This window comes from Myotis daubentonii, chromosome 15 (assembly GCF_963259705.1).
Source record: "Myotis daubentonii chromosome 15, mMyoDau2.1, whole genome shotgun sequence".
Lineage (NCBI taxonomy): Eukaryota > Metazoa > Chordata > Mammalia > Chiroptera > Vespertilionidae > Myotis > Myotis daubentonii.
Window position 1 is genome coordinate 6,757,189 of NC_081854.1, and position 23,603 is coordinate 6,780,791.

At 52.4% G+C, this 23,603-nt stretch overlaps 2 protein-coding genes across 2 annotated transcripts; one reads left to right on the top strand and one right to left on the bottom strand.

The window, feature by feature from the left end:
• LOC132217269 (myeloid cell surface antigen CD33-like) lies at positions 1-3,317 on the bottom strand. Its single transcript, XM_059667358.1, has 5 exons — positions 3,251-3,317; positions 2,799-3,185; positions 2,319-2,597; positions 2,043-2,090; positions 1-98 (listed from the first exon to the last, which is right to left on the bottom strand). The coding sequence occupies exons 1-5, from the start codon at positions 3,279-3,281 to the stop codon at positions 1-3; spliced, it is 843 nt and encodes a 280-aa protein (XP_059523341.1). The 5' UTR covers positions 3,282-3,317.
• An 11,931-nt stretch (positions 3,318-15,248) lies between these two features.
• Positions 15,249-23,603, top strand: CEACAM18 (CEA cell adhesion molecule 18). The gene is made up of 6 exons (XM_059665886.1): positions 15,249-15,436; positions 16,645-16,995; positions 18,589-18,870; positions 19,844-20,116; positions 21,911-22,046; positions 23,515-23,603. Exons 1-6 carry the CDS (start codon positions 15,385-15,387, stop codon positions 23,531-23,533), a joined length of 1,113 nt encoding a protein of 370 aa, XP_059521869.1. The 5' UTR covers positions 15,249-15,384; the 3' UTR covers positions 23,534-23,603.

A 23,603-nucleotide genomic window follows, 5' to 3' on the forward strand; every position in this document is an offset into this window, starting at 1 on the left:
TCACATGTAGAGGATGAGACAGACGAGGAGGAGCAGCGTTTTGACAGCAGCTTCCCCGATGGCCACCAGCACCACCTCAGTCCTGGATCCCGATAATCCTGCAGGAAAGAGGGAAGAGGATGGAGTCATCTGTTCCGCCGCAATCCCGTGTCCTTCTGCTCCCAGTAGGACCCTGGACGTCGTTCCCCAGGCGTTCCTGCATCACCGGATTCGGGACCATTTGGGCTCTCACCCTAGACCAGGGGTGGGCAAACTTTTTGACTCGAGGGCCACAATGGGTTCTTAAACTAGACCAGAGGGCCGGAACAAAAGCATGGATGGAGTGTTTGTGTGAACTAATATAAATTCAAAGTTAACATCATTACATAAAAGGCTATGGTCTTTTTTTTTTTTTAGTTTTATTCATTTCAAACGGGCCGGATCCAGCCCACGGGCCGTAGTTTGCCCACAGCTGCCCTAGACCCTGCCCTGATCCCCAGCAGTTGGACAGAAATGGAAATGTGGAAGTTGGAATTCATCAAATTGAAACATTCTGTTGATCAATGGACACGATGGAGAAAATGAAAAGCCAACCCATTTAATGAGAGAGAACCTTTTGATAGCTATAGATTGGATAAGGATTAATAACCCGCCCATATACCAAACTCTTATAACTAAACAACAAAAAGTCAAAGAACCAGATTAAACAATGGGCAGAGACTTGATATAAAATGTTCTTTAAAGGTGACATACAAATGAACAATAATTCCGCGATAAAATAAGCGGTGTCATAATTATCACAGAAATGCTAATCAAAGCCATGTTGAAGTAGCCTTTCACACCCACTAGTAGCCTATGATTTTTTTTAAAGGAAAATAGTCATGTTGGCAATTGTGTGCAGAAATTGGAAGTCTTATACTTTGTGGTGGGAGTGTAAACTGATGCTGCCACTGTGGAATACAGTTCGGAATTTCCTCAGAAAGTTATACATAGAAAGTACCATTTGACTCAGCAATTCCACTCCCAGGTACATGCCGTAAAAAACAGAAAACATGTCTGGAAAAAAAAATGTACATCAAGTTCACAGCAGTCTTATAACCGCCAAAAACTGGGAACACCCTAATATTCATCAACTGATGAAGAGAAGAACTCAATGTGGGACATCCATACAATGCACTACTATTCAGACAACTCCTTAACGCCCTTGTTCTCCATTAGAGAAGATGTGCACACAGCCAGATGCCTCCACACCATGGACAATTCCACAGTCACAGAGATGGCGGGTGGGGGGGCGGGGGTAACGTCTATCTTTCTGATGGCAAAGAACCTGTTAGGTCCTTCAGGTGAACAACCAATGCTCACAGCAGTGTATGGACACTGCTCACTTGCAGGGGAAGACTGAGCTTCTGAGGGCAGACTTCAGTGCCTCTAAGGGAAAAGTCTTTTGTTTTTAATAATTGATGTTTAGAGGGAGAGAGGAAAGGAAAGAGAGAAGGAGAGAGAGAGAGAGAGAGAGAGAGAGAGAGAGAGAGAGAGAGAAACATTGGTGTGCTGTTCCAATAATTTATGCATTCATTGGTTGACTCTTGTATGTGCCCTGACCGGGGGATCAAATTCACAACCTTGGTGCACTGGGGCAGCACTATAACCAACTGAGTTACCTGGCCAGGGTCAACTTCAGTGCTTCCTTCATTATTGGCCATGTGACTATATTGCTTGTTCAAAAATACATAAATTAAACTATTGGAGGAAAATGCAAACGTGAGCCTGGAGGATTCGTCAGGAGATGGAGGAAAAGGGCCTTGAGAGGCAGCTCAGCCATGTGCAGGGTGCCTAGTTGTCCTGGTGCAGCTGACAGGTGCTGGGAGAAGTCCTCAGAGAGCAAGGGGCCAATGGGGACAGCTGTTCACAGCGGCCATGGGGCTGAGGAAGAAGAGGAACCACTGGGTCCATCCACAGGGGGTGTCTGGTCATCGGGTGAGTCCAGGATGAGGCAGGGTCTAGCCCTGTCCTGATCTGGAAGAGGCCTTGCTCCCTACAGCCCATAATGGGCTCTTTCTTACCTGTGCCATCTCCTAGGCAACCACCTGTTGTTGGGTTCTGCGGGGCACCTGGGACAGGAAGAGAGGAGTTTGCTCGTCAGTGAGCTGAGATGGGGTGAGGATTGTTTAGGCATTGCACATCCACCCACAGAGAACACAGAAATGCAAGAGGGGCAGGTATTGTGTCCTTGAGGTCCCCTACACATCCAGGCCTCCAGGACAAAGCACCCAGCACAGCTGCCTGGCCCTCCTGCTCTGGACACCCTCAGGGACCTGGTGTTCTGACCCAGCACTCACAGGTGACGCTGAGCTGGATGGTTGTCTCCACGGTCACACCAACGGCAGGAAAATGCACCTGACAGGTGAGGTTGGTGCCATGGTCCTGGGGCCGTGGGGTGAGGGTGAGCACGGAGGAGAGTTGGGTCCTGGGGCCCAGGGAGCTGTGGGCAGTTGACGACCAGGAGAAGATGGGGGGCGTACCCCGCTCACAGGCCCAGGGCACAGAGCAGGTCAGGTTCCTGGGTAGGCCGCTCTCCAGGGGCCCCGGGTTGAGCATGTGGGGTGTGTGGTTGAGGGCTGGTGAGGAGGGGGAGACAGGGAATCAGCAGGGAGGGCCCCAGGTGCGGCCCTGAGAGAAGCCTAGGGCTTTGGTTCAGCTCCTCCCTCTGAGCCCAACACACTGTACCCCGACCCCCTCCCAGGATGGGGTTCCATCCCAGCCCTGCCTGGGGCCACCGTGACCTTCTCCCAAGGCCTCTCTTGGAGCCCGTTCCTTACCCGTCACTCGCACGGTGAGCGTGTCTTTTATATAAGAATATTTCTCCTTTGTGTTACTTGGTGGCTCCACCTGAAAAAAATATAATCCGCCATCTGTCCTCCTGGCGTCTCTGATGTCCAGGGAGCAGTTGTTGGTCCGGGGATCCCCGAGGAGGTGGAATCGGCCCTGGGTCTCCTCCTGCACGTTACGACTCTGGTTGCTTGTGACCACAGCAGCATCTGTGTCTGCCTTAGCTCCGTCTGGGAACCAGGAGCCATATGCAGGGATAGAAGTCCCAGAGATCCCCGGGGCAGTGAAGGTGCAGGACACAGAAACACACAGGCCCTCCTGCACTGTCACGGGAGTCTGCACTGTCAGTGTGTATCCTCCATCCTCAGCCAGGGACCCTGCAGGAAAAGGAGTGTCAGCCCCAGCCCTCGCCCTACGCCCCCCTCTCCCCTCAGACACTCACCTGCCCACAGCAGGGGCAGCAGCCACAGCATCTCTGACCTGGAGGGTTTCTGGGCTCCTGTGTGTGGAAAAAGAGTGAAGACTGGTAGGAAGGAGCATGGTGTGACCACGGAAGCTGGGGAGGGGCATGAGAACTTGGCTGTTCACAAAAGAGGAACCTCAGAGCCCAAGTGCTTCCCCTCTCTGCACAGAGACCCAGGACACCTTCCCGGAGAAGGACAGACCGAAAGCTGTCCTTTCCAATCTCGGGTCTTCCCTGCAGCTCCAGAGCTGAAGCAGGACCGCTGAGGACATCTGAGGAGGGGACACGGGAGTCTCCTAAGGTCCTCCCGTTGGGGGCTTTTCTGAGCTCTGGTGTCTACACCAGGCGTGTAAAATACACAGAAGGGTATTAGGTAAAGTGTCAGGGGCAGCCATTATTTCAGGCATTCATTCATTCATTCTGCACAGAAAGGGAGGACACCCCACAGCCCAGAGACCTCTCAGGCGCAGGTCCATCCTTCGTGTTCTGGACCTGGGTGAGGCCCACCCTGACCCACGAGGGGGCCAGCGGGGGCCTCTGCAGATCCGAGGATTGACAGACCATGGGCGGGTGTCTGAGTCCTGCCCAGGCGGAGGTGCTGTTGGTGGCCTCAGTGGGCACTGGGGAGTGGTCATGCATTTACCCATTCATTCACCCATTCACTCATTCAGCCATTCACTCACTCTTTCATTCACCCATTCACCCATTCATTCACTCACTCATTCATTCATTCATTCATCCATTCATGCATTTACCCATTCATTCACTCATTCATTCAGCCATTCATTCATTCATTTACCTATTCACTCACGCCTTCATTCACCCATTCATTTATTCACCCATTCAATCATTCACTCATCCATTCATTCACTCAACAAACAGACTGAGCCTGTGCCCTGTGTGGGCGCTGGAGGAGAGAAGCCGGGAAGATGCCCTCTGTCCACGCCCAGTGATGCTCCCCATGGCGGGGGTTGGGAGGGAGGCAGATGACCTCAGAACCTGCCTGGTAGAGGCCATGATGGTGATACAAGGCTGGGGCCATGACTGGAGGCCCTGCTGGCTGGTAGCTCTTGGGCACAACAGGGTGGACTGAATGTGGCCCGGACCTTGAGGGGACAAGGAGGAACATTCCCAGCTGTGGGACCTGCTGTGGGCCCAGGGACAGTGAGGGGGTGAAGTCGCTGAGAGGAGTGGGTAGGAAGCGCTCTGCTTTCTCCCTGCTCACATGACATCGCCCCCCAGGTCTGGCCTCCTTTCTCACTTCCCTTCCTCCTGCCCTGTCACCTCTGCTGGAAGCCATCCCTGGCACCAGGGGCGCTAGCTCTGGGCAGTGCAGCTGCCCACGTCTTCTGAAGCCATCCCTCCCTCTTTGTCATCAACTCTCTGACCTCCACGTGGTGACCGGCCTATCCATTCTCCCGGCATTCCCTGTGCTGGAGCTGGGGGTGGACAGACAGACACACCCTGACCCCTGGCCAGGCTACTGCGGGGGCGAGTGCAGGGAGCTCTCAGCAGCTATACCAGGGAAGCTCAGCTGCTGTTGCCCAGCCCTGGGCTTGCTCACATCCCCCTTCCCGTGTCTCTCTCCCCAGAACCCCAGTGCCGCAGCCACACACCTGACAGGCCCCAGGCCCTTCACCCAGGCCCAGGCCCCCCAAGACAAGCGCCCCGCCCCACCACCACACACACACACCCCTGTGTGTCCCCGGCATCCCTGATGCTGAACCTAAGAATAAGGTAGAGTTGTTGGACCTCATCCCGGCTGAACTGGGGTCCCCATTGGCCTGGAGTAGCCCTCCTCTGCCCCCCTTCCCCATCCTCACTTATATCTCCCGAGCAGGAGCAGCTCAGACCCCAGCTTTCTCTCGCTCCGCCCCCCGCCCCCCCAAACCCCCCATGCAAGGAGACCTGGGCGCCCACAGGTGCCATGCCAGCGGGTGAGCTCCCCAGGTCTCCAGCCTTGCTGCGCGGGACAGCTCCACCCCTGGGCACGGAGGACTGGCGGGGCTCAGGGCGTGGCCTCTGACATTCGCATCATCTCCTAGTCCCCCAACCTGGAGCGAGGACACCCCCTCCCCGGGTCCCGGGAAAGGCTGCGCTTCTGGCAGTTCACATGGAACAGACTAAGTGCAGAGCAGTATATGAGTTTAGGGGGTAGGACCCCCCACCATGCAGGCCCGGCGGGCTGCCCCGGAGGAGGCAGGGGCAGCGTGAACACGACCCGCTGTGCAGGAGGCTCCGCAGTGACAGGAGGGAGCGAGCCTGGCTCCCAGGGCAGGATTGCACGGGCTTGTCGATGTGACTCCTCGGGTGGACTGGGAACTCGGCCAGCGCAGGCTCCAGGCTCCGTGACAGCATCCTAGGACCCGCAGCTCAGAGGATGGAGCTGTGCTTCTCACGGCTTTGGAGGCTGGGAGGCCCAGTGTCAAATGCCTGCAGATTGGGTTCCTGGTGTGAGCCCGCCTCCAGGCCTCACGTGGCCTATGTTTTGTTATTATTACTAGAGGCCCAGTGCACAAAATTCATACGGGGGTGGGGGTGGGGGAAGGAAGTTCCCTCAGCCCGGCCTGCACCCTCTCACAATCCAGGACCCCTCTGGGGATGTCAGACTGCCGATCGGGCCTCAACTGGCAGTCGGACATCCCTCTCGCAATCCGGGACTGCTGGCTCCTAACTGCTTGCCTGCCTGCCTGATGCCTGATCGCCCCTAACTGCCTCTGCCTAATCCTGCCACCATGGCTTCTTGCAGAAGGTCTTTTGGCTGTCCGGTTTAATTAGCATATGAGCCTTTTATTATTATAGATTATTTCATGTGGGGAGAGAAATGGAAGATCACTTTCTCACTTTCTCTTCCTTTGCTTTCTTTTCTTTTGTTTTCTCGTCAGATTTGGCTCTGAGCTTTCTTGTTTGTTTGTTTTTTTTTAATTGTCTAAAGTTTTATATAGGTCTCCTTTTCCCCCGATTGACCCCCTGCTCTCAGCCATTCCCACCCCGGGCAAGCACCCACCACCCCCAGTGTCTGTGTCCTCTCCTCCCTTTCTTATCAGGCCCTCAGTTTTAGGAGGCCACCCTCATGGGCTCCTTTAATGTCACTCTTTCTGAAAGAACAATCCCGTTGGGGGTTAAGGCTTCAACAGATGAATGTGGGGGGAGGGGACCCAATTCTGTCCATAGCATCCAGGTTCCTGGGGTCCCCACCTTCCATCCATACATGTCTTTATTATTTTATGTTATGTATTTTTATTGATTTCAGAGAGGAAGGGAGAGGGAGAGAGAGATAGAAACATCAATGATGACAGACAATGATTGATCAGCTGCCTCCTGCACACCCCCTACTGGGGATCGAGCCTGCAACCCGGGCATGTGCCCTGACCAGGAATTGAACCTGGAAACCTTCAGTCTGCAGGCCGAGGCTCTATCCACTGAGCCAAACAGATTAGGGCCATCCTTGTCCTTATTACAGGCGGTACCACACCTGGTACTTGCAGAGAAAGCAAGCATGTAAGTAATTGCATCATTCCTTCTTCCCCGTTGAAAGAAGTACGTCCATCTCCATCATCAAGGGGATATTCAAAGCACAGTTATATTTCCAGGGACTTGATTGAGGGGGGCTGCGGCCCTGAGGGCACCCTCCCCAGGCTCCTCTGAGCTCTGGAACCAGTAGCCACAGGCAGGTGCGGGTTTGCTCCAGCCACCCGCCCGAGGGCAGGAGATGGTGCAGGGTGCAGGGACGCACAAGCCCTCCTGTATCATCACTTCCAGCTTGAAATCCAGGTGCTGGGCCTGGGACCCTGGCGTGGGCGGCTCGGCCTCACCCCCTGCCCTTCCAACTCACCCCAGACGCCAGGGGCAGCAGCCCCTCTGGAGCGGGGCCTGCCACGCCCCTTCCTGGTTTAGTCTGATGTGGAAGTTTCCTCTTTCAAGGAACGAAGAGCTGCAGAGCCCAGAGGAAGCCCCAACAATAAGGTGAGGAGGTCTCGGTGCACACAGGAGAGGAACCTCGGGCCCGCTCTCCATCACAACCGCCTGGGCTGCCCTGGGAGACTTGCTCGCTTCCTCATTTCTCAGAGACTCAGCCTGCAGTTCAGAGAGGGCCACAGACAGGTCACCAGAGCCTGGGAGGGCAGCACCTGCCCCGTCTCTCTCCTGGCTCCTTCCCGTAGCCTGTCCTTTGCCACCTGCTCTCTGTACCAGCGACCGAGGCATCTGAATCCTGCTAAGAAGCGGAGAAAGAGGATTGGCTTGGCTCAGTGGATAGAGTGTCCGCCTGTGGCATGAAGGGTCCTGGGTTTGATCCCGGTCAGGGCACATGCCCGGGCTGCAGGCTGAATCCCCGATAGGGGGGGCATGCAGGAGGCAGCCGATCAATGATTCTTTCTCATCATCGATGTTTCTATTTCTCTCTCCCTCTCCCTTCCTCTCTGAAATCAAGGGAGAGAGAGACAAAGTGGAGAAAGAGGATGAAGCCACAAGCCATGCCATTACACAAGATGCGCTCATCACCTGGGCCCCTGGCCAGCCTCTCTCCACCAGCACATGAGGGTGGGGCTGGGTGGGGGGCTGAAGGCTGCTGGGAACGCCCCTTCTAAGACACAGTGCGGGTTTTCCTCTGCACCTGGCCTCCTGCCTTTGCTTCGGGCAGCACCTCCTCTGGTCCAGGCTGGTCTCTGTGGCGGTTTCTCTAGCTTTCACATGCCCCAGAAGCCTGCAACTGTTCCTCTGAGCCGCCTGGGGTCACCCAGAGGTCATGTTGTGTCTGGTACAAATGCGCAGGAAATGAGCTGGTATCTGTGTGCAGTAAGCTTAGTTACAGCTTCCCAGTAGCACCAGGGAAAACGCCCCCTCTCTCCCTCTCCCCACTTCTTCTCTCTCTCCCCCTCCCCCTCTCTTCCCTTCTCTCTCTCCTCCCTCCCCTTCTCTCTCCCTTTCGCCCCTCCTCTCTTCCCCTTCTCTCTTTTCCTCTTCCCATCTCTCTCCCTCTCTTTCCCCCTCACCCTCTCTTTCCCTCTTTCCTCTCTCTCTTTCCCCCTCACCCTCTCTCTCCCTCTCTCCCCTCCTCTCTCTTCTTTTCTCTCTCCCTCCCTTCCCGCCCCCCTCCCTCCCCAGAGGTTCCTGACACCCTACTTTGCGACCACCTCCCATCCAATGCCCAGCAAACCACATTAGAACCTCCTGGGAAACCTCAGCTCAGCCAAGAGAACCTGCAGAGGCAGAAATTCAGGTTTCTGCCTCCAGGTGGCAGCAATGGCCCTTCCAGCTCTGGTCCTCTTCAACCAGCCCTTGGAATCAGGGGAAAGGTCAGCCGAGACTTCTGTCATCAGCTGGAGCAGGTCCAGCTAATTGCTTGAAGCCAGTTAGTGTGAATATTTAGCATCGATTAATTACTCTTCTAAGTACTTTATCTACAAAAGCCCCTTTGAGCTTTAGGACCACCCACTGAGGTCCAGAGTAATGATCTGTTTTCCACTGGAGGAGCGATAATGAGGTTCCCAGATGTGTCTCTATTTTTTAAAATAGATTTATTGAGGTACAGTTGATAGACCAAAAAAATGGCACCTATGTAATGCATGCAATTTGATGTGTTTGGACATATGCATATACCCGTTGAAACCATGACCATAATCAAGGTAAGAAATACATCTATCACTTCTCAGTGTTTCCCTGTGTCTCGTGTTTTAGGGAGTTTTGTTTGTTTGTCGTAAGAAAATGTAAGCCCTGGCCGGTAGCTCAGTAGGTGAGAGCGTCTTCCTGATACACCAAGGTTGTGGGTTCGATCCCCAGTCAGGACACAGACAGGAAGCAACCAAAGAATGCGTAAATAAGTGGAACAAGAAATTGATGTCTCTCTCTCTCTCTCTCTCTCTCTCTCTCTCTCTCTCTCTCTCTCTCCCTCTCTTCCTCTTTCTCTAAAAAAACTTAATAAATAACCCAGCTGGCAGGAATCAGTGGTTGATCCTCAACCTATGAACCAGGAGGTCAAAGTTCAATTCCCAGCCAGGGCACATGCCCAGGTTGCGGGGTCCATCCCCAATGGGGTGCATGCAGGGGAGAGCCAATCAATGATTCCCTGTCATCATTGATATTTCTATCGCTCTCTCCCTCTCCCTTCTTCTCTGAAATCAATAAAAAATACATTTAAAAAACTTAATAACTAAATAAAAAAAATTTAATGTGAGATCTACTTTCTTACAAAAATTTTAAGTGCATGATCCAGGCATTCAGTTGTACAGCTGGCCTCCAGTACTTATACTTCTTGCATAACTGACACTTTCTACCTGCTGAACACACACTCACCATTTCCCCTCCCTCCAGGCCGGGGCAGCCCATACTCTATCCTCTGCTCCTATGAGCCTGAGTATCTTAGATACTTCAAACAAGTGGAATCATGAAGCATTTGTCCTTTTGTGACTGGATTATCCCACTTAGCATAAGGCTTGACAGGAAATGCGTAAGAGAGTTCTTCCAGCTGAGAGGACGGGATGTTAAACGCAGTCACGCGCTGCTTCACAGGTTCCGAGCACTGTGTCCCCTGTGACTTTGTCACCACGCGGACATCACAGCACGCCTGTACACAGACCTCGACGGTGCAGCCTCAGCCAACTGGTAAACCACCGTCATATGTGCTGTCCGTTGTTGACTGAGACGTCGTTATCACTTTTAATTTCTGTATAAAAGTTAAAGGACAAAAGTATTGCCCTGGCGGAGTGGCTCAGTTGGTTAGAGCCTCATCCCGTACAACAAAAGGTTGTGGGTTCGATTCTGGGTCAGAGCACATACGTCGGTTGCAGATTCCATCCCACATCGGGGCAAGTATGGAGGCAACCGATCGTTATCTCTCTCTCACATTGATGCTCCTCTCTCTCTCTCTCTCTCTCTCTCTCTCTCTCTCTCTCTCTCTCTCTTTCTCTCTCCCTTCCTCTCAAATCAATAAAAAAATATTCTCAGATGAGGATTTTTTTAAAAGACAAATGTTTTAAAGCAACCATTTGTTAATAGATACACAATATAAAAAGGTATAAATGGTAACATTAAAAAATAAACTTGCCCGGCCAGTGTTGCTCAGTGGTTTGAGCATCAACCCATGAACCAAGAGGTCCCCAGTTCAATTTCTGGCCGGGACTTTGGGCTGAATCCTTAGCAGGGGGTATGCAGGAGGCAACCAATTAATGTTTCTCTCTCATCAATGTTTCTATCTCCCTCTCCATTCCTCTCTCTCTCTCTCTCTCTCTCTCTCTCTGCAAATCAATAAAAATATATTTTTATAATTCTCTATAGGTTTGGGTGTTCTTGCATTGACACTTATAATAGTAGACTGTGACATTGAGATATTTTATGTTCTCGTTTTCTAGCGTGCTGGGGCCAGGATTTGAATCTTATCTTCCTGTTTCTGAAACATATGTTTTTAACTATACACTCCAAATCCCCAAACCCACAAAGAAGAAAATAGAGAGAGAGGGACAAATTGTGGATTGGAGTAATTACTGACTTATCCACCAGATCTGGGACTCCTATCTTATATCTTTCTGCCTCTTATTTAAAAAAATAAAATTCAGTCCCTAATTTGACTTAGCTTGGGATGAAGCTGGTTTCTAATATGATAGAGACACAAATTTTCTCGTGTGTGTGTGTGTGTGTGTGTGTGTGTGTGTGTGTGTGTGTTCTTGTTGTCGATGCTGCTGGGTTTTAAAAAACATCTTTTTATTGATTTCAGAGAGGAAGGGAGAGAGAGAGAGAGAGACATCAATGATGAGAGAGAATCATTGATTGGCTGCCTCCTGCACACCCCACACTGGGGATGGAGCCTGCAACCCGGGCATGTGACCTGATTGGGAGTCATAGGTCGACACTCAACTGCTGAGCCACGCCAGCCAGGCTGGGTTTTTGTTCTTCAATTCATAAAAGTAGGAGCTATGATGTCCACTTTTCAAATGAGGACACTGAGGCCCTCAGCGATCAGGTAACGCTCCCCTGGAAGGCGGAGTGTGTGCAGGCTGCACGGGCCCACAGTGCCCGCCTGCGTCCCTGCATCTGTCTCCACGTTCCCTGCCCTGGTGAGGGCGCCCTCTGCTGCTCACCCAGAGAATTACTGGGATCATCGCACCTGTCTCCCCTCTCAGTCCATCTCTTGCAATCCACCCTATATCACCACACACTGCTTCTTTTTTTTTTTTTAAGTATATGTGCTGCCGAAGCGAGCACCACACTGCTTCTTGACGCCTCCTTTTACTGTCACTCAGAGGCAAACTTTTCTCAAGATGTTCATTCTCGCTACACAGGAACGATAAATGGGAAATTGTTATTAACTAGAGGCCCGGTGCACGGATTCGTGCACCAGTGGGTCCCTCAGCCTGGCCTGCGCCCTCTCGCAATCCAGGACCCCTCAGGGGATGCCGGATAGCCAGTTTCGGCCCGATCCCCACAGGTCCGATCCAGACAGGAGGGAGCCTGATCGTGTGCATTGAGCGTCTGTCCCCTGGTGGTCGCCTGGTCATAATGGTCGCTTAGGCTTTTATATGTATAGATGTTATTATTAACAATGCTATCGTTACTGTAATTATTATTTTCCCATCCCACTTTCTTCTTCTCTGATGGGGTGCCCGCCTCTTACCCTATCTATCTCACGCATGAGTCAGTCTTTAGACCAAGATCAGGGCTGCTTTGGTTCACAGCTCCAGGGCTCCCCCTGGTGGCCTGATGCGTTGGGGTGGTGGGGTTTGTCCGGAGGGGCACAAAGATGGGTCTGTTGGTGGTCATGGTCACACAAGGTTTACAGGTCCATAGAGATCCCAGGTGAGCATTCCTTGTGGTCTCCAGGCCTGATAAGCAGGGAGGAGGGCCTGTTTTATGAGAGTACATTCCGGCTGTGCTGGGCAGTACCTTGCCCTGGGAGGGGCCGTGGCGTGTCACTCTCTTGATAAGAAGGAACAAAGTGGGGCTCTGGTGCTGTAAGCTCTGACAGTTCCGTTCTCTCTCTCTCTCTCTCCCCCCCTCTCTCTCTCTCTAATGCAAGTGCCTGACTCCAGCTTTGGTGGCCAAGGCATTCACATCAAAGGTGGCTTTCTGGAAAAAAACACCTTGCCAGCCACACGACTAGATAAGACCCCAGCCACTTCTCTCCATGAGGTTTTTTTTTTAAGTTATTGATTGATTTTTAGAAAGAGATAGAGAGAAACATTGATTTGTTGTTCCACTTCTTCGTGCATTCGTTGGTTCATTCTTGTATGTGTTCTGACCAGGGATCAAACCTGCCACCTTGTCATATCAGGACAATGCGCTAACCACCTGAGTTACCTGGCCAGGCTCCGTTGTTTTACAGATCTTGGTTCATTTCAATAACTGACCATTTAGGCTACTTGTTGTTGTTGTTGTTGTTGTTTCTTTCTCTTCTGGCGCTTTAAATCCCTGCCCTATGTTTTAAATTCACCAATAAAAAAAAATAAACCTCTCTCTCTCTCTTTCCCTCTTTCCCCTCCTGTGATCTTACTGTGTGGCCCCAAGTGTGCTGTGTAATTTCCAGGGCCGATAAGCAATAAACCTTTATTTTCTCAAGGTTTCCTGATGCTTATTGCAGAGGGCATCTTGTAATCATAATAAGAACCACGAGGGCCAGTCCAGGCACAGCATTGGTCATCAGGCGGCTCCAGAAGGAGATGAAGGGTTCCGTGAAGCTGCTCCCCAGGGTGTCACCTGCCCCAGGTGAGCCTTAGGGATGGCTGAGGGGAGCTACCACATGCACTATGGACATGTCTTTCTGGAGGGAATCTTACCAGACAAAAGGGGTCCATTTTCCTGTGCAAATCAAGGGTCAATAAGGAGTTTTCAGCCAAGAAAGTGAAGACTTCTTAAGGAGATAGCACCATGCCTGCAGTCACAGGTGGCTCATGCTCAAAGACCTGGCTCCCCAATGGCTTCCAGGGGATGGATTACATAGAGGAAAAAATCATTCATCATGGTGACTAGTAGAGTTAGGGTCATGGTCTCTCCTAATTGGTTGGTGCTAGGGGAGGGATAATGGATCTCATTGCATCTGGTCCTGGCTTCAGTCATGGAGTTGTTCTGTCCAATTTCGAAAGGATTGGTTCTGTGGGGTCCTTCTGCTTTCCTGGGTCTGGAGCTAAAACTCAACCGAGTCCAAGCTATTATGTTTCGCTTGACTGAACTCTGTGTCTCAATCGTGAGTAGACTCAAGACCTTGTTTCTAAGACTCCTGAATGCTGACGAGAAGGTTATTGTCCTGAGGGAGGTGTGTGAGTGAGTCAGGGTGCTAGGTGAGGCCAGTTTGAATCAAAGGGAAAAAAATCAAAATAAAAAGGCCAAATGAGCCCTTTCTGGGTAGCTCAGTTTGTTAGAGCATCGTACCGATACGCCAAGGTTGCAGTTTAATCTCTGGGCATGGCACATACAAAAAGCAACCAATGAATGCATAACTAAGTGGAACTACAAATCGATGTGTTTCTCTCTCTCTCTCTCTCTCTCTCTCTCTCTCTCTCTCTCTCTCTCTCTCAATGAAAAATAATAAAAAATTACTTTAGACAAAGGCCAGATGAAAGAAAATAGTGTCTGCATTGGTGACAGGAATCACTTCTCAACATGCATCGGGCTTCTCAGCTTACAGATGTTCAGGGACTGACGACATAGGAAGCCCACCATTGACTGAAGAGACAGAGTTTCAGGTGTTCCAAGTTGTGGGGGACCCAGGACGGGTGGGCCGTGTCCAGCTCTGGGGTCTGCTTGAGCAAATAAGTGTGAATCTCTGGAGCCAAGCCTGCAGTCACCTCCCAAGGGCACGGGCCTCATGAGGGTCTCCTTGCATTAAACACTCAGATTCGACCTGACCAGTTTGGCTCAGTGGATAGAGCGTCAGTCTGTGGACTGAAGGGTCCCAGGTTCTATTCCGGTCAAGGGCATGTACCTTGGTTGCGGGCACATCCTCAGTAGGGGGTGTGCAGGAGGCGGCTGATTGATGTTTCTCATTGATGTTTCTAACTCTCTATCCCTCTCCCTTCCTCTCTGTAAAAAATCAATAAAATAAAACAAAACAAAACAAAAAAAACCCCACTCAGATTCATGCCATGGGCTGTGAATAAAACCAGCTCTGCCATCTTGGTCCTGGGTAAGTGGACCTGCCATCAGAGGCCAGTACAGTCTGGATACGAGGGGGGACAGGGGACATTTTTCTGCCATGACTTGGCACCAAGCTCTATGTGATAGACAGAGATGCTCCATGTTGGGTGTTGCCAAATAGAGCCACTCAGCTGCTCTGCATGGCAGAGGTGGCTCATCTCCTCCCAGTCACCCCCCCCCTTTTCCTTAATAATAAGGAAGCTAGACACAGGGGAACCCCACAAAAAGGCTGCACTCTCCAGCTTCCCCTGCAGGTAAGTGTGGCCGCATGACAACATTGTGGCCAATGAGATATACACGGAACTGTTGTGAGCCCTTCTCAGGAAGGGACCCTTCAGGGGAGTCATACCCACCCCTTCCTCCTCCCTCCTGTCTGGCGCGTGAAAGTGCTGGTGGAGCTCGAGCAACCATGTTGGATCAGGCGGTGGGAGCCACAGGGATGCAGAGCAACAACACTGAAGGAGCCTGGGTTCCTTGTTATCACAAAGCTCCCAAACTCCCCGGGGGCTGCTCCCCACTAGAGTCCTTATATGATAGAGAAATCAATGACTGCCTTAAGACTGTCTTGTTTATTTTTTTTGTGGGTTTTTTTTCCAACTGATTGCAACAAGACACGTCAAAAAAGAAAAAAAATTCCAGTGGCTTGTCCTTGTTCTGTTGCTTGGTATCTTCAAGTTTTCATAAAAGTGAGTTGGTGGTTATTGTTTTGTTTTGTTTTGTTTTTGTAACCGGGACAGAATAGTGTCAATACATAATAAATAAATAACTAAGTCAATAAAGGCAACACAAAGTCATAAAGATAATGACTGGCTCCCCAGAGGCCCTCCTGCCCAGCCCCTCCCATCCGTGGTGCAGAGTCCAACCCTGGAGGTGGGAGGGCGATGGACACACAACAGCTCTAGACCCGAGACACGGGTCAGTGCTGGCACAGCAGAGGCGGATCCCAGGCTCTGGAGAGATCCCTCCACCGGGAGGACCCACGGGCGCTCATGCACCTTTCCAGACCTAGACCCAGCCCCTGGAGGGAACTGGTCCTTGTGGGTAAGAGAAAGCGGACCCAGCAGGGCTGGGTGGGGGAGGTGAGGGGGACGGGGCCCTCACCAGGACTTTCATGAGCTCACATACCTGGATATACAGCCCGCACCCCCCCCACACACACAGAACTTTCCCCTGGGTGCCCCATCTTCCTGACCCCCTCCTCCACCTCTCCAACTGGGCCCCTTCCCCACCCCTCACCTGGAGGCCTGGAGCTGAGGCCTCGAGTATCTCTGCCTCCTCCATAGAACCAAGGCTTCGGGCTCACAGGCAGTAGATGATAACAGATCCCCAGCTCTGTCCACATCCACTCCACTGGATTTAGACACTAAATCAAAGTCTTGGGGGACTTTTATCCAAGACTCCCAAGGACTCCCTCTGGGTTCTGCCCCGTGCTCAGGGGGACTGGGCCTGCAGTGGTGACCGATACCGCCCTCCCGGGGCTCACTTCCAGGGCCAGGTGCCCATCGGCCACCCTATCCCCTTAACCCAGAGTGGTGGGGACGGGAGAAGGGGGGCCCAGGAGGCTGGGGCAGCACCCAGGGGCCATCAGACCCAGGCTGGGGAGGAGGTGACATCAACGCTGAGAGTGGAGGGATGGGTAGAAGTCAGTCAGCAAAGAGGAAGTGGGGACAAGTGGGCCAGAAATGGGGAACAGCTCATGTGAAAGCCTGGTCAGGAGAGAGGGCGGTGGGTCAAGAGGGCTGTGTATATGACTAGGACACATGGTGTGGAGGGATGCTATAGCTTCAGATGAATGAATGAATGGATGGATAGATGGATGGATGGATGGATGGATGGATGGATGGATGGATGGATGGATGAGGGAGCGCATGGGGTGAGGGGGTGGGATAGATGGGATGGGAAAGGAGTCTCAATGAGTCCGAAAGACCAGCTCTCTCTCAGGGTGTCCCAAATGCCACTCTGAGTTTGAACTTCATCACGAGAGAGCACTGGGAGCCACGGTAAGTATCTGAGCAGAGGGAGAGAGCAGGGCCACAACTGGGCCTCTATAAGGATCTGCAGAACTGCCGTGTGAGGATGGATTGGAGGACACTTGGAAGTGTCCCAAGGAAGAGTCCAGGCTGAAAGACAAGGAGGAAAGAATGGACCAGGGTGGAGGCTGAGTGGATGGAGAGGAGAGGACAGGGTGTCTGTGGGTCATTCCCTGGATGATATAAATTATTCTCCGCACCACCACCCCCCTTCCTCAGCAAGTCTGCTGGCATGTGGGATCTGCCAGGCCTCTGGCCAAGTCTCCATCATCTCATCCCCATGGATTGAGGGATTTGAGGCCCTCCTGGAACTTCAGAATGTCCCCGAGGGTGTGCAGGAATACAGCTGGCACCGGGGTGCCAACGACAGTGCAGACTCAATGATTGTCAGCTACCAACCTCCCTCCCATGCCTGGCAGCGAGGGCCCATGTACAGCAGCCGGGAGAACGTGACCGTGAAAGGCCACCTGGTGATCAAGGACTCTCTGTTAAACGACACGGGGAGCTACACCGTGCGGCTGGACCTCGGCAACGAGACCCAAAGAGCAACCGGCTGGCTGGAGATTCACAGTGAGTTGACAGGTCACCCCACTCGCTGAACGCGAGAGTTGGACCTGGTGGCTTTGGGAGTGGGGTGCCTTGGAGATCTTACCGCCCAAGTCTCCCACCCACCTCCAGACGACCCCGCGTGCCTTGGCAGATGGTAGCTTAGCTTCTCCCCCCCCAAGATGGGCCACTCACTACCTTCACGGGGCTAGAGTTTCATTGTCAGTTAGTTATCTGTGAGTAGAGCAGCACAACAAATAGCCACCGGCTTAGCAGCTAAAAAAAGAACCACCCCATTTTTTAAAAATATATTTTTTTTATTGATTTCAGAGAGGAAGGGAGGAGAGATAGGAACATCAATGATGAGAGAGAATCACTGATCGGCTGCCGCCTACATGGCCCACACTGAGGATCGAGCCCACAACCTGGGCACGTGCCCTTGACTGGAATCGAACCTGGGATCCTTCAGTCCGCAGGCCAATACTCTATCCACTGAGCCAAACTAGCTAGGGCAACAACTCCATTTTTTTTTATTTTTTATTGCACAGTTTCTGTATCAAGATTTCAGGTGTGGCCCTAGCTGGTTTGGCTCAGTGGATAGAGCGTTGGCCTGCAGACTAAAGAGTCTCAGGCTCGATTCCGGCCAAGGGCACATGCCCAGGTTGTGGGCTCAACCCCCTCCCCCGGCCCCCCCCCCCCCAGTAGGGAACGTGCAGGAGGAAGCCGGTCAATAATTCTCTCTCATCATTGATGTTTCTATCTCTGTCTCTCTCCCTTCCTCTCTGAAATCAATAAAAAAATATATATATGAAAACGATTTCAGGCGTGTCTTCGCTAAGTCCTAGCCTCATAAATGTGGGCTCATAAATGCTGGCCCCATGGCTGTGTTCTCGAGTGTGGCTCAGTACACAGGCGTTTCACGTCTTGGTTGTTTGCTCCCTCAAGGTCAGCCAAACTCTCTCTCTCTCTCTCTCTCTCTCTCTCTCTCCTACTAGGCAGCCTTATAGGACACAAGGTAATGATCGGTGTGACAGCCATCACCTTCACTATATTCTATATGTTAGTCACAGGTCCCAGCTGTATATATTGCATGGCCTTGGGACTTTGTCTTCCCTCTGTGATCCTCAGCCTTCTCATCTGTAGAATGGGAGTAGCATACGCACCTGTGGTCTGTCGTAAAGTTGGAGGGAGCACTGGTACAAGAAATGGGACTCAGAGCAACTATGACGGAGAGTCCAAATACCACCTCTCCCTGTGAATTCTACTCAAGGCTCTCCAGGTGGGGATGTCCCGATTTGGGGGTTCAGAAACAACCCTTCGGCCACATGCTTATGCCAAGAACTGGGCACGATTGCAGGGTATGCCACAACAAAGGCTCAGTGCAGAGGATGATGGGCCCAGGCAGGCACCCCCATCTCGGCCGCCTTGCGCCCACTCCCTACTTTTCTGTCCCTCTTAGTTTCAGGGGTGCTCTCCTGCCAAGACCCCAGACACTCCCCCGCCCCGATTTTACAACTCTTGCTTTCTCCCCAACATACCCCACACCCCCTCCCCCTTGGAGACAAAGCAGGGCTTGGGGAGGCAGACCCCATCTCTAATCTTCCCCTCTTCACACAGAGTGGGAAGGCGATCCCGGCATCTCGGCCAACACCACTTCCGTGGTGGAGTACAGGGACCCCATGGCCGTCTTCTGCCACACCAATGTCACCGACGCCACCAGAATCCAGTGGTATGTGAATGCCTTAAATGTGTCCAGCAATGAACAGATGACAATTTCGCCAGACCGCAAGACCCTCACCCTCCACCAGCTCAGCCGCTATGACTTCACAATTCGGTGTGGCATAGAGAACGTCTTAGGGTTGCCTCAGAAAAGTGACATCATCTCTCCGAAGGTGTTCTGTAAGTGTTCTGGGGGGTCATGGGTGTGACGCCAGGGCTGGGCTCCGGGCCTTCCAGGGGCGTCGGGGTAAGACGGGCAGAACCGGAGAAAGGTAATAGCATCCTGAGCCAGCCTGCAGTCCAGCTGGATCTGGGTTCAAACCCCAGCTCTGGATCTTCACGGAGAAGACAATTTCCGACCTTCATTCATTGTCTACTAGTTGGAGGTTTGAACCAGACCCCAGGCCCCAGGTGCCAGGGGCTACAGCTGCTCAGGGAAACACCACCCCCCAACCGGGGGCTATAGGGGGACTTGCTTAACCTTTTTGTAGGTCAATAGAAGACTGCTAAATCCCCAGTCCTTTCCTCTGAGCCTCATCTTCCTCATCCATAAAATGAATCCATCCCGTGGGTTGCCTGGGGAATGAAGTGACTGTGTAAAGTATTTAGAGTGGTGCCTGGCATGCAGCGGGCATGATGTGTCTGTTTCTACTCTAAACCTATTTTATTCACTTATGTGTTTGTTTGTTTATTTAGTTGTTTTAAAATATATTTTTATTGATTTCAGAGAGGAAATGAGAGGGAGAGATAGAAACATCAATGATGAGAGAGAATCATTGATTGGCTGCCTCCTGCACCCTCCCTACTGGGGACTGAGCCTGTAGCCCAGGCATATGCCCTTGACCAGAACCAAATTGTGACCTCCTGGTTCATAGGTCGACACTCAACCACTGAGCCACGCCAGCCAGGCTACATCCATTTTATGAGGACGTAAAGGGCTACCACAGGACTGGCCCATATAGTACATGCTTCATCACGGAAGACATTATTATTGTTGTTGTTGTTGTTGGCCCAGCTGCCTTGCCTGGGGGCAGGTCTAGGGGCCTGCTCAGGGTGCAGAGTGGGGTTCCTCCAGCTGGGGGAGGACTTTGTGTGGACTGAGGGAAGGAGACAGGGCCCCAGGAGGTCAGACACTTAGCCCCCGTCTCCGCAGATGGACCCGACAGCGTGCTGCTGAGGACCAAGCCCTCCAAGTTCAGCAGCGTCCTGGCCGCTGAGGTTGGCTCCACGGTGCAGCTGGACTGCACCTCCACCTCCTCCCCGGAGCCCACGTACCTCTGGATCCACAACGGCTCCTTCCTGAGCTCGGCGGCCAGCCTCAGCTTCCCAAGTCTGACCTGGGAGCAGATGGGCAGGTACAGGTGCATAGTGGAGAACCCAGTGGCCCAGCTGAGATTCTACAGGGACATCCGGATCCAGAGGCCCCGTAAGTGCAGCCGCTACCCCTCCAAGGCTCACACACTCCACATCTTCCCACCCCCAGGCCTTTGCCTAGCGATTGCCCATCCTCAACAGTGCCATCGCCACCTGGCCAGGCCCTGCTCCCAACAGTTGGGTGACGTCCTCCCATCCTCTGAGGTCAGAGCCCAAAGCTGCCTCCTCTAGGAAGCCCCCAGAGTCCTCAGATCCGAGTTTTTCTTTTTCTTTGCTCTTTGTTTTATTTTTTAACTAGAGGCCCGGTGCATGATTTCATGCACCAGTGGGGTACCTCGGCCTGGCCTGCAGGATTAGGCCAAAACCGGCTCTCCGACATCCCTTGAGGGGTCCTGGATTGCAAGCAGGCACAGGCCAGGCTGGAGGACCCCATCAGTGCACAATTGGGGCCAGGGAGGAACGCAGGAGGTTGGCCAGCTGGGGAGGGACCACGGGAGGGCTCCAAGGTATGTCCGGCCCGTCCTGATCAGCCGGACCCCAGCAGCAAGCTAACCTACCAGTCGAAGTGTCTGCCCCCTGGTGGTCAGTGCATGTCATAGTGAGAGGTTGAGTGGCCTTAGCATATCATTAGCATATTACACTTTGATTGGTTGAACGGATGACCGGACGACCGGACACTTAGTATATTAGGCTTTTATTATATTGGATGCATTTGTATTGATTTCAGAGAGGAAGGAAGAGGGAGACAGAGAGATAGAAACATCAATGATGAGAGAGAATCATTGATCGGCTGCCTCCTACACTCCCCCTACTGGAGATTGAGCCCACAACCCAGGCATGTGCCCTTGACCGGAATTGAACCCGGGACCCTTCAGTCCGTAAGCTGATGCTCTATCCACTGAGCCAAACTGGCTGGGGCAGACCCAAGTTGATGTGAATTCCAGGGAGGTAAGGGTCAGTGGACATTGGCTGAGCACACACTCTGTGCCAGCCACCCTTCCGACCTGGGTGAGCCTCACAGACTCCCTGCAGAGTAGGTGCCTGTTGTGCACATCGCCTTCATTGTACAGGCGAGAAAACCGAGGCTCAGGGAGCTGGGGCGCTGGGGTGCTTTACTCAAGGTTCCAGTTCTAGTCAGCCAAGGAGCAGGATTCAAACCCTGGGAGTCTGGCCACACAGCCCTTGCCCTCAACCATCCCCCTTCCCCCAACCTCTCCTCCCCGGGCTGCCTCCGCAATGAAGAAGTGGGAAGATGGAGGGGAAGTGGTGCAGAGAAAGGAGATGTTCGCCACGGTAGTGGTGTCTGAAGCATGGCTTTGATAGCAGACACAACATGGGTCTGTGGCTGCCTGTCGCCACTAAGCCAATACACAGAGGCAAGGTTGAACCCTTTAGGAGCATTTATTAATCAGACTAGAGGCCCCGTGCACACATTTGGGGCCAAAACCGGCTCTCCGACATCCCCCGAGGGGTCCCGGATTGTGAGAGGGTGCAGGCATATGGTTGCTGCTCAGTGAATATTTGCACCATCTGTGCAACGAGTGCGTGACCCTGTGTCCCCAGCACGCCCTCGCCCTCTCACCCTCTGTCACCTTCCGTGGTCTCTTCTTCTCCCGAGCACGCATTGCTCCTGCAGTGGCCTGAGGCATCTCTTTGCTTCATTTCCCAGCTACAATGTCAGCCCCGTGAGGGCAGAACATTTGTTCTGGTCCCTGTTGAATCCCTACCGCCCGGAACAGGGCTTTGCACACAGCAGGTCCTAACACATCTTTGGAGAACAGGCGTGTGAGTGAGTGAAGGGATGACTGAATGGCGGTCCCGACCCCCACGTATCCTCTCCTTCCAGGGACCATCCCGGACATCAGGACGGGTTTCTACCTCTCGGGGTCCTTGGCGGTGTTCTTCATCGGGATGACAGTCCTGGGCGGAGTCTACCTCTGCGGAGTCCTGATCTACTTTCTCATCACTCGTTTCTCCACCAGGTACCTGTCGCTCGGGGTCAAGGGTGGGGCACTGGTTGGGGTCTGGGACTCAGAAGCCAGCACCCCCTGGAGTGGGGGTGGCAGAGCGAAGGGGGAAGGGACAAGCCAGGAACTGAGTTGTCAGGGACCCTACGGGGCAGACATACAGGTTGTTTTTTTTAATATATATTTTTATTGATTTCAGAGAGGAAGGAAGAGAGAGAGAAAGATCAATGATGAGAGAGAACCATCAGTTGACTGCCTCCAGCACGCCCGCTACCCAGGCATGTGCCCTTGGCCAGAATCGAAGCTGGGGCCCTTCAGTCCACAGGCCGACACTCTATCCGCTGAGCCAAACCAGCTAGGGAGACACAGAGGTCTTAAGGACCAGAAGCCAGCCAGCGGGCGAGGGGGAGGGTTTAGAGTCAGCCATGGCTCTAAAATAACAGTGGGGTTTTATCCAGTGATGTCTCTTCCTCATTTTCTTGCTGTGTGACTTTAGGCAAGTGACATCCCCCCCCCCCCTGAACTAGTGTTTCTTCAACTGCAACATGGGGTTAAAGTATCTAACTGTGTAACTGTTGGGAGGGTTCAAGATAATTTCTTTGTTGTTGTTAATCCTCACCCAAGGATATTTTTTCCATTGATTTTTAGAGAGTGGAAGGGAGAGGAAGAGACAGAGAGAGAGAGAGAAACCTCGATGTGAGAGAGACATCTCAATCGGTTGCCTCCTGCACATGCCCTGACTCGGGCCAGGGAATCAGGCCTGCAACCAAGGAAAGTGCCCTTGACCGGTAATCAAACCTGGGACCCTTCAGTCCACAGGCCGATGCTCTATCCACTGAGCCAAACCAGCTAGGGCTAGATAATTTCTATAAATCATCTTCTGTAGTGCCTGGCATATCATAGGTGTGAAATAAATCATCATCACCATCATCATCGTCATCATCAGTCATTTCTTTCCACTAATACCAGCAGCGAATATTTTAGCAGCCGATGGCCACGTCATTAGTCTTGGGCTGACTTGTTTGCTGTGCGCAACAGGAAATATTTTGCTTTCGAACAAGAAAAATAGGTTTATTTGCATTACGCTTATTAACCTGTGCAGTTTATTCAGTGTCTTGTAAGTTAATGTTCAAGAAAAAATATTAATTTTTATTAAAATGCTCTATTTTTTTATGTGAACACGACTCGTGTATTTCACCCCTTTATGTTCAGCATGTCTCTATAGAAATACACCTGCGCTTCTATGAAAAATGGAGCTTTTGGGGGTTTTTGTGTGGCCCACAGACACCCATGTTAGCCTTTGAGTTTGACACGCTTGGTGTAGAGGTTTAGCCCCCAGATTCATCACCTCCTGCTCCTGGGGGCTCTCGCCGGGGAGGGCCTGCAAGACAAAGCTGCCTCCTCATCCACCCAGGACTCTCTTGCTTTCTCTCCGTTTCCTATGGACCCGAGATGTGACTTCTTCCCTGGTTTCTCCCCACAGGACAAGCCGGGCTATATAAGTGTCCGCCTCAGACCTGGAGGACAAGACTGGATGAGCAAGGAGGTGAGGCGGGCAGGGGAGTAACGAAG